The sequence below is a fragment of the Aquarana catesbeiana genome, linkage group LG02 (genome assembly GCF_042186555.1).
Source record: "Aquarana catesbeiana isolate 2022-GZ linkage group LG02, ASM4218655v1, whole genome shotgun sequence".
NCBI classification, from domain to species: domain Eukaryota; kingdom Metazoa; phylum Chordata; class Amphibia; order Anura; family Ranidae; genus Aquarana; species Aquarana catesbeiana.
This window is the reverse complement of record NC_133325.1, coordinates 139,992,523-140,003,530: the sequence shown is the minus strand read 5'-3', so window position 1 is coordinate 140,003,530 and position 11,008 is coordinate 139,992,523. Positions and strand designations below refer to the sequence as shown.

The following is an 11,008-nucleotide window of genomic DNA, read 5'->3' as shown; positions in this document are numbered from 1 at the left end:
GGTGGCAACTGTAAAATTTCCCCTCAATTTTTTTTCTTAGTTCGGCCATACACAGTTCAAATCTCGGCTAGTTCAGCTGAATGTACCAAGTTGATTGATTGGGACAGCCAGCCTGTGGGATTCTCATGCGATTATGGCTAGTGGCTGCTATAGACAATGGCCCGGCATGAGGGATTCCTGCATCAACACTGTCTGCATTTATGGGGGAATCAAGCGAATTTCTTTCCTGCAACCCTATTTTGCAGGAAAGAAATTTGCTCCGTGTATGGACGGCCTTAGCAACAATGACCATAAATAACACATAGAAGGGTGAGAAATGTGATGGTGGTTCTATTAATGGCCATACCTTATTCATTTTTTTTTCATTCAACCAGCGGGTCAAACAAAAAAAAAAGACCCTATACCCCCATCCACCTTGAATCACTCCTGCTGTGCTATTATGTTCTGATTGCAGGAAGACTCATTCAGAAAATATCTCAACAGGCTGGTTGTTTACAAATTTATGGGTAGATTGACCAGCCTACCCATACATGGATCAAAATGCAGCTGGTCCCTGCTGAACTGGCCAAATTTCGATTAAGCCTTCCCCACTCTAAACAAACAAAAAAAAATTTTATATATAAAGATACGTTTTAATTTTGATTTAGTTGAATTTTCTTAAAATATGGTATATGCAGCTATGCTATAAATGATAACAGTCTAGGTTTTTTTCTGAATAAATACTACTTTCATTTTCTTATCTTGGTGTAAGAGCCCTTATGGGATACAATTTATAATGCTGAACTCTCCGTGAAAGCATTCTTGTATTTACTTGTAATCAGCAAATTTTGAAATGGTCAATCATTTTTTTAGCAAACAGATTTATTTACACTTAATTTACAAGGCGTGAGTTAATCAGATGAGCTCAGTGTTTAGATTGCTAGGAGGCATACCAAACCCACTATTGAGGCACGATGATACACTGTCAACCCTGTGACCAAACCCACATACTGAGACAAATAAAAGGGGAAGCTTTGTTAGAGCATCCACTGAGCCATTTACTATTGCTTTGAGCTCATCTTCAAAAACACAGATCTAGCAAGAATCATGTCTGTATCTCGCCAAGCTACATACTCTCTTGGAGGAACAAGGAAAAGTACAAGCAGTGCTTCTGTTGTTCCATCTGTGGCAAACCGAAATAACTTCAGCTCAGTCTCTGTCTCTCGCTCCAGCGGTGGAGGTGTTGGTGCTGGCCATGCTGGCTTGGGTGGCTTTGGTAGCAGAAGTCTTTATTGCTTGGGAGGAAGTAGAAAAATTTCCATTCCTACAGGTTTACAGTCCCAGTTTGGAAGTGGTTCTGGGTATGGAGCTAGTGTTGGAGCAGGGTTTGGACAAGGTTCTGGATTTGGCGCTGGCCAAGGATTCGGTGGTAGTTCTGGATTTCCTGTGTGCCCACCAGGGGGGATCCAACAAGTTACAATTAATCAGAGCCTCTTAGCTCCTCTCAATTTGGAAATTGACCCACAAATTCAAAAAGTGCGTATAGAAGAAAGAGAACAAATCAAGACTCTGAACAACAAGTTTGCAACCTTCATCGATAAGGTAAGTACACTTGTTCAAAGACGATCTTCACTGCATTTTACAACCCTTAGGACACTCTTGCTAGGTTATGTTTTTGTGAGATCTGTACTTCCTTATTATCAGTTGTAGTGCACCTGCTAGTGAAAGAACCAGTATATTCTTAATTTTGAACTTCACTTCTTTAATCACCATAAACAGTCATGCTGCGGTTTCAGGTAGGGGTCCCTACAAATAACTGTCTGGGGAGTTCTATGAAATTCAGAATTCCTTCAGAACTTCTCCTGGGATTAGATATTGCTTTTATACTGTACCAGTGTGGCGAAGTGACCATTTCCTCACAATACTGGGATGCAGACTAAGGTCCCTTCAACTTCCTCTCCCACAACTCCCTGGGTTTCTGGACACACCCAAGAAAAAGAAGTTCCTTGGGTTTCTCTCCCTCAGCAGCTCACAGAGGTGTTACCTAATGAGGCAGAGATAGCTGAATGAGTGATCTGCAGCCAGGTGAAAGGCCCTCCACTGTCAGAACTGGCATTTGGGCAGCAGCCTAATAGCACACATCTTCTTTATTAGTCCCTGCTACTGTGGGGAGAAGCTCCCTAATTTCTACCATAGTACTTTATTTCCAATGGGGTAGCCCTTTGTTATTGGGCCTTGGATCTCTCCTGTGTTACCAGTTACCCTGAACTTCACTAAGAGGGAAGCTGTTTGTGAGGATATGCATACGTAGCTGTTTGTGTTCTGAACTGTTTTGAAGTGATTTTCATGTAGACTTTCTGTGATTATAAAATCTTATAGAGACTATACTATGCAGCCACATATTACCATGAGTAAGCCAAAGAAGCAATGGGGTAGATTTACTAAAACTGGAGAGTGCAAAATCTGGTGCAGCTGTGCACTGAAACCAATCAGTTTCCAGGTTTTTTGTCAAAGCATAATTGAACAAGCTGAAGTTAGAAGCTGAATGGCTACCATTCACAGCTGCACCAGATTTTGCACTCTCCAGTTTTAGTAAATCAGCCCCATTGCATGCATGCTTTTTACCATCAAAAACTGTTTTTTATCATTGCTTCTAACTTTGCACCTGTTTCTTATGGTCACAGTTACTCCCTGTATGATCATTTGACTGACTACCTATTCTGTTAAACCATAATATTATGTTTCTTAGTATATAAACAGTGAAAAACATATATGTTTATTTTACACTTCAGGTAAGATTTCTAGAACAGCAGAACAAGGTTCTTGAAACAAAATGGAAGCTTTTGCAAGAGCAAGGAGTAAAGACTGTGAAGAATAACATTGAGCCCCTCTTTGAAGCCTATATTAATGCATTGCGGAGACAGCTGGACAGTCTAGTAAATGATAAGTCACGTCTGGATGGAGAGTTGAAACAAATGCAAGATGCTGTAGAAGAATTCAAAGCCAAGTAAGTAAATGCAGTGTGATCAAATTGCACCATTATTGGGGCTAAATTTATAGAACACAAGTCTTTAGGTATTTTTTATTGTTCTAGGCCCTGTATAATGAAAATGCAGGCCTTTTATATGCTGCATTGTTTGATACACTTTGAATGTGTGAAACATTCTACCCCATTCACTTATGACATTAAATTAGGCAAACGCCCATGCTATGCAGAGGGAAAAGCTCCCTCTGACTTATTTGTTTAGCCATTAGCAATAATTTAAAAAAAACAAGGCTGGTTTTGATTAAAGTATGACATTTTTTGTAAGTCAAAAACAAGCATTCTCTTCAATTGCATGCAATCAAGCAACTTTAGCTTTATACATACTAAACAATGATACTTGGCTAATTTGTACTATAAATTTATTTCAAACAGGTATGAAGATGAAATTCACAAGCGCACAGCTGCCGAGAATGAGTTTGTGGTACTCAAAAAGGTATATATATATATAAAAGGATTTTGGTATGTAACACACCATATAAGACTCTATGAATTACATATACAATAATATATTACTCCATGCTTATTTTAGGATGTGGATGTTGCCTACACTAACAAAGTGGAATTAGAATCCAAGGTGGCTGCTTTGACAGATGAGATCAACTTCCTGAGGGCCCTATATGAAGCGGTATTTATCAATTGTTGCTATCAAATATATTTCATACAATTCTTGATGCACTTTACATCTAAAGATATATTGCCATTAGTTACCTTTAAAAATATGACAGTTTTTGATTTTCCTACACTGAGTGCAATGCTGAGTTTTCAGGGTAGAGCTTCTGGCAGTGAGGTGAATACCTAACGTCCCCATCACCGGCCCCTATTGTAACTGACCCCTCCTGTAACTCTAGCAATAACTTTCACATTGATTCTGTCTGTAGCCCTTATCATCCTTTCCATTTCTCTAAATTCAACTACTAAGTTGCATACTCAAATCCCCTGCTCTTGGATCCTTTGTTACAAAGACCAACCTTTTATGTGTAAGAAAACACCAGTGATAGGCTTCTGGTAGTAGAGTCTACTGATTTGTGAATCATTTGCAACTGATAGTCAAAAGGAAGTTGACTGTAAGACTCTGTATGTAAATCGGTAGTTTTGTAGTTTTGGATGTAGCTTGTGTCACAAAGGTAGGCAACAACTGCTCCCCAACTTTTACAGAATTAAGTATCCTAGCAGGCATCAACACATTCACATGTGACTTAACTCTGCATACTTTGATGCCAGAAGAAGTCACTCGGCAGCATCTAAAGTTGATGCAGTACACAGTTTACAGTGAATGCAGGTATGAACTACTGGATATCAAGGCTGTAATTGACAGCAGCCCCCAGGAGCATTGTGAAAGCATGAAATGGATTGTAGTGTCTCCATTATAGAGAATGCCTAGTACATCTGCTTATCAATATATTTTTCAATCGTGTGATACTATCCATTCTTCTACCTCTACCTTCTAACATAGTGAATTTCTGATCCTGATTTGTTAAGGAGCTGTGGTGACATTTTGAGGGTCATAGAACCATAGTCCTTAGACACCTTACTAATACTATTACTACTTATACTTACTGTGGGTTTAGGATTGTGAATATAGGATTGTATAATTTTTTCCCTTCTATTGGTTGTACTGGATGTGCTTGTGCTTCTTGCCATGTTTTTAGGAACTTGCCCAGATGCAGGGTCAGACCTCCGATACCTCAGTCATCCTGTCCATGGACAATAACAGAGCTCTAGACCTACAAAGCATCATTGCAGAAGTCAAGGCTCAGTATGAGGACATCGCCAACAGAAGCCGGCAAGAAGCCGAGGCCCTGTATCAAAACAAAGTGAGTCCCTTATTTAAATAATGCATTTGTGTTAATTAATGGAGCTTAGTTTGATATAAATGTCTAGATTTATCTTTCCTCTTCAAAGCTGCTTTGACCTTTATTTTAGATTCCCCTATTACTTTAAAGTATCTTAAATCCATCCTCCAAAGTAGTTAACCCAATCACACAAATCTTCCTGATGGTGAAAGCCAGTGGCGACTGGTGCTCCATTTTTTTGTTGGATGGGGGGGTAGTTTGCTGCCACTGGCCTCAGTTGGTGGTACTCTTGCTATCGGGCTCTGGCTTGTGTGATGGCACAGATGGAAAGCAGAGAGATCGCTCTGATGAGGAAGGCCATTTCCCGGATTTCCCTGTGCATCCTCCTCTGTACCGGCCAATATGGTTGCTTCTCCTCTCGGCCAATCGATCTGGTCTTAAGACCTGCTTCCTGGTTGGCCGGGAGGAGAAGCAGGAAGACAATTTTTTAGGGTCAGGGCAATAAGGATGTGGAACTCTCTTCCACAATTGGTGGTGGCAGTGGGGGGTATGGATATTTTTAAAATACTCTTGGATGTGCATCTTAAAGAACACAACATACAAGAATATGGGAAACAATTATAGACACTGACACACGTACACCTACACAGGTTGAACTGGATTGACTATTACCTTTATTCAACCTTATCTACTATGTAACTATGTAACAATAGTGAATATTAACTCACTATTGTCACACAACTGGGTGGGCTCAGGGCGCAGTGCTCTGCTCCCCAAGCCCACCCTTTTTTTAAGCCAATTAGAGCCTCAGGCTCTAATCATGTGCTTTAAAAAAACCCATTGAAATCCATGTGCTGGGTGCCCTGTATATAGATTCAGGGCCTGGCACATGGATTAGGGGGGCGGCGTCCCTATAGGAACGGCCGAACATGATCTTGTCTTGAAAATCTTTGTTTAGACACTTCCTAGTATTGAATGACAATCTTCTGCCCTTGCATGCCAATTGCTTTCCTGTGTTATCACCTTGTCATATACACTTCTGATGGAGACTATAAGAAGCTATTACAATACTCAATGTGCACGCATGTTCCACCGCTTTTACCATCAGAAAGCTAGTCCAGAGCAATGACATTCAGCTCCTGCTGGATTACATGCATGAAAACAGTAAGTGGTTGCAAAGAGACTGGAAGAGATATTCAGCACTGAAGCACTTTATATTTAAAATAAGACAATAAAAAAGCTTTATAGCAAAATACATTCCCCATCCTCTTTGTTCTAGATTTGAGCCTATATGACATTTTTCTAGGTTTGGACCTTGGCAAAAAATAATTTATAAGATTTGTGTTTAACTCTACAGCAGTGCAGAGTGTATATTGTGCAGTTTTGGTTGGGGCAAAATGTAAAAAAAATACTTCACATTTGTTTTTTCACTCAAAGATCTTACAGCATGTAGATAAGTATTAGTGCTACTGCAAAATCAGCTGTCATTTCTTAAATAAGAACCAACTGTAGTTCTCTCTAAAGTATAAGTAAAAAAAAAATCAGCTAAGGGGACATTGCTTGTTATCAATGTGATGTGTCCCTTGTACTGTTGGCTCCTACTTCAGTTTAAATTTTCCTCCTCCAATATCACCCCCCTACCCTATTTCCACCCCATCTCCTTTCCCGCATGCCATAATTTTCTGGTGCAACAATTAATAGAGCTGAGGGACCTGTCATATGCACTCATCAAGAGTGTTGATTATACCTGCCCTTTTCGCTAAACCAATCCATTCATAGATGCTGTACTATAGCTTCTATGAGTGAAAAACAATCCATGAATGGAGGATAGGTAGCTGAATGAAAGGTCAGACTTCTCCATTACTAGATAATTTTTCATTCAACCCTCAAGCCAAGCCTATAATTGAAAATGATGGTTCAAGAGACTCTAGTCTTTAACAAATAGAGCTCTCCTAAGGCTATACAGTTAATGCCTAATTCCAGTTTAGGCAGCTACCGCACTGCATTTCCCTCCAGTTCTCCATCAAAGTCCCCCTAATTTAAAAAAGAAAAAAAGCATACATACTATTTTTTTATAGGTATTTATTCTGAGCACATTTTTTTTATAGTCCTTCTTCTTCTTCTGCCATGGGCTGGATTTTCAATGTTGCAGAGAGTGGCATCCCATAACGATATGGAACCACTCTCTGCACCATTATCCTGTGAGACCAGGCTGACCTGATGACACACCCCAGGGGGAGTGTTCATGATGGTCAGGGTTCACAGGAAGTAAGCTGAATGGCAGCTTCTGTGGGGAACAATGCCGTAAAGGAAGTAAGTATTGCAGCAAGAGCAGCACTTTTAACCTACTTGGCGAAGGGAGTTTTAATTTAAAAGAAACTGTAATTCTGCTTTAAGTTACAGTATGACGGTGGCCCAGGAGGGATTACATCTACTCTTGACCATCAGACACCTGCTCCATAGTTAGAAGCAAAGAATGCCTGTAGTACACATTGTTGGAGCTTTCTGAGTCTGTTCAAAACTTAAGTTAGTACATCAGCTCATTTGGTAATGAGTACAGCACAATGTCTTCTGAGCACAAATACTTAGGGGGAGATAGGGGGAATTTGGGCCTAAGATCAACTGCCGGAACTTTATCCATCTTGCCCTTAAAACTGTCATACATCAATTTTCCTATAGGTTTTACTAGTTATATTTCCACAGTAACATTATATTTTTTGTTATTTCTATAGTATCAAGAGCTTCAGGTCTCTGCTGGAAAACACGGAGATGATCTGAAAAGCACAAAAACTGAAATTGCTGAGCTGAATCGTTTGATAAATAGACTTCGCTCTGAAATTGACAGCGTGAAGAAACAGGTACTTTAAAAGCAAAATATTTAGAGATCATTATCTTTCATTAAGCTGTCAGATGTAAAAACACTCACTAGGAAAAGACTATTTATTATTCCATCACTGGGTTTATGAAAGCTATTATTATCTGAAAATTTCCTTAGAAGAAACATGCCCACTTTTTCTTTTTTTTTTAGGTTAAAAAATAAAAAAACAATACCGTGTGTAGTAATCAGTGGCCTGCCTAGCATATTGGACACCTGGGGAGAATTATTTTTTAACACTCCTCCGTACATCAAAAATATTTTCTGCAATAATCATGAACTTAACACAAATGAATTAATTAATTGAAACAATGTTTCTGAAAATCACAAAAATAGCATTCAATTAAAGGGTTTTATAGCAGTGCACTTAGTGCACCACAGTGTATAGGTGTGCTTTGATATTAACAGGCCCGCAGTGGATTACACTACAATGTCACTGGTCTTCTAAATAGCAGTGATTTGACAATACAAAGGCAAAAAATGGTAATCCTGATAATATGATATAATACGTGATAGCGCTGCTAACAACTAATAAGTGTCAGTGCCAAAATAATAATACAAAACAATTAATATAAGCATAAATTCATAAAAGTTCATAAAGGTCCATGATCATAATAAATAAATGGTGATTTTCTTAAAGCCAGTGTATAACAAACTTCACCGTGAAGGGTGTGCCTCCCAAAAAATTCCATGACTTGTGCTCCCTTCACCAGGTGCAATGCAAGCTCATCTCCTTATTATACCCTAAACAGGGTCAAATGTGCTCTGGATAATAACTGATGTTCCTTATGAAATGGCTCCACACTAATCACCAGCAGCTCCACGCAAACATGAAAAGACAAGAATGCTTCCAATAGTGCAGCACCTGGGTATTAGTCTTGTACAAACCTTTACAAACCCAACTTCATACATTGCACTCACATTTATTGAATATAGAAACAGCATGTACAATAAAAATCCAGCAGGTCTCATGTAATAGCGTCACTACAATCACCAGGCTCTACCTCTATGTGTTATGCCACCATCCTCGAGCGCATTTGACTCAGTTTAGGGTATAATAAGGAGGTGAGCTTGTATTGCACCTGGTAAAAGGAGCACAAGCCACAGAAATGTTTGTGAGGCACGCCCTTCATGGCGAAGTTTGTTATACACTGGTTTTAAAAAGATTACCATCATGGACCTTTATGAACTTTTATGAATTTATGCTTATATTGGTTGTTTTGTATTATTATTTTGGCACTGACACTTATCAGTTTGTTAGCAGTGCTATCACATATTATATCATATTGCTGTCACTGTGGGAACACATAGGTGATAGCTTCAGCTTTTCCAATTTATCTTTTTCATTTTTACTTACCACTAGGGGGCAGCGCGCAACTATTTCATTATTCAGTCCTGATAATACATCAACATCAAGCACAAATGACCAATTTTATACAATACCTTGACAACTAACAGCCAACTGTTACAATACCTGAGCAACAAATGGACAATTGTTACAATAAACAGGAAACAACTGGGCAACTGTAACAATATGTAGACATCTCCACCTGACAATTTAGACAGCATTTCTATGACCAACCTCATACAGTACACCACAGCTGGTTGTACCTGGGGCAAATTGCACCTCTAAACCCACAATAGGTTCTCTACTGGTAGTAATTACAAAGGTTTATTAAAAAATGTCAACTTCCTGGGCAGGCCAAATTTGGCCTTTTTTCATGGGAATCTTGATGAACACACATTTTTGTAGCTGTAAAGTTTTCTGCAAGTTGTACAAAATGAATATTTGAACAAATAAAATAATTTGTTATGCTTACATTATTTTAACTGTTACAGGGGCAGTCTGCTATCTCCTGAAAATAGCATTGGGGCCCTTGCACAATGGTGTTTAACTTGCAGGCATAGAAGATTTCAGCATTTCATATTTTAAACAGAATTGAATGTTTTTTTGTTTATGTTTGTCTTATTAAAAGTGGCCTTTTCTAATATTTTTTATTTATACTCTCAGTGTGCCAAACTACAGACTTCAATTGCTGATGCTGAACAGCGTGGCGAGCTTGCACTAAAAGATGCCAAGCAAAAGCTTGCAGGACTAGAAGATGCTCTGCAGAAGGCCAAACAGGACATAGCTCGCCAACTGAAAGACTACCAGGAGCTGATGAATGTCAAACTGGCTCTGGATATTGAGATTGCTACCTACAGGAAACTTCTAGAAGGAGAGGAGAGCAGGTACTGAAGACAAGTACTTTATATACATGTATTCTCATATTTAGTAAATGCTAGTGTCTATATATGGGCATATATCCATACAAGGGCGCTTACATTATCAGAATCCCACTCCTTGCTGTGGTTCAGGGAATGACCTGGCCAGCAGCTGATTTTTTTTAAAAAGTGCAATTTGATAGCTTGGATAGAGTTGAATTCAGAGGATTGCCTGAGGTAATATCCAACCATAAATTGCTAGCAGTGATGTAGTCTGTTAATCCTGCTGGGTCTACCAACCTGTGTTCCCTATACAGACAGTTGGGTTAAAACTAGGAATTTACTTTTAGTCTATTAGCTTTGCAACGCAAACATCATTTTTTTGGTTTGGTTACTGAATCACTACTATATGCTTTGGTTTAATGTAATTGTTATAATTGTGTATTCCTTTTATACAGGTTGGCTGGAGAAGGTGTTGGCCCAGTAAGCATATGTAAGTTGTACTTTTAAGTTTATTATTATTTATAGGTGGAAAACAAATATAAAATGTATATAAAACCGAGTGATATTTTCTTCTGACAGCTGTCGTGAGCTCAACCTATGGTACCAGCAGTGGAGCAGGCCACAGCTATGGAGTTGGAGGTGGTTTCGGTGTTGGCAGTGGAAGCAGAGTTAGCAGCGGAGGTAGTTTCGGTGTTGGCAGTGGAAGCGGAGTTAGCACCGGAGGTAGTTTCGGTGTTGGCAGTGGAAGCAGAGTTAGCACCGGAGGTAGTTTCGGTGTTGGCAGTGGAAGTGGAGTCAGTATTAGTAGTGGACAAGCCATTGGTGGTGGAAGCTACACTGTAAACAACCAGTCCGATGGGGGCCGTAAATCAGGTGCGCAGATAGTATCAACAACCACCACATCCTCACGAAAAAACTGATAGCCACCAAAACTGATCTTAGAGGACAGCAGCCTCATATTGTGCCATGTATTTAAATAAGTGTTAAAACAATAAAATGCTGAGGTATACTATTATGATATGCAATTACATTATTAAGATTATTCAGTAACAGAGAAAAAGACAATTCTGTTTAGTAACCCATCATTGTCATCAAACACATCATCTT

At 39.2% G+C, this 11,008-nt stretch overlaps 1 protein-coding gene across 1 annotated transcript in view; it reads left to right on the top strand.

The window, feature by feature from the left end:
• Positions 1-660: 660 nt before the first annotated feature.
• Positions 661-11,008, top strand: part of LOC141127257 (keratin, type II cytoskeletal 75-like) — a gene marked incomplete in the record, with an annotated part of 11,555 nt that continues 1,207 nt past the window's right edge. The window contains 9 exon segments of the mRNA XM_073613536.1: positions 661-1,581; positions 2,772-2,986; positions 3,398-3,458; positions 3,555-3,650; positions 4,675-4,839; positions 7,551-7,676; positions 9,705-9,925; positions 10,357-10,391; positions 10,481-11,008. Coding sequence (XP_073469637.1) covers positions 1,087-1,581; positions 2,772-2,986; positions 3,398-3,458; positions 3,555-3,650; positions 4,675-4,839; positions 7,551-7,676; positions 9,705-9,925; positions 10,357-10,391; positions 10,481-10,821 — 1,755 coding nt within the window.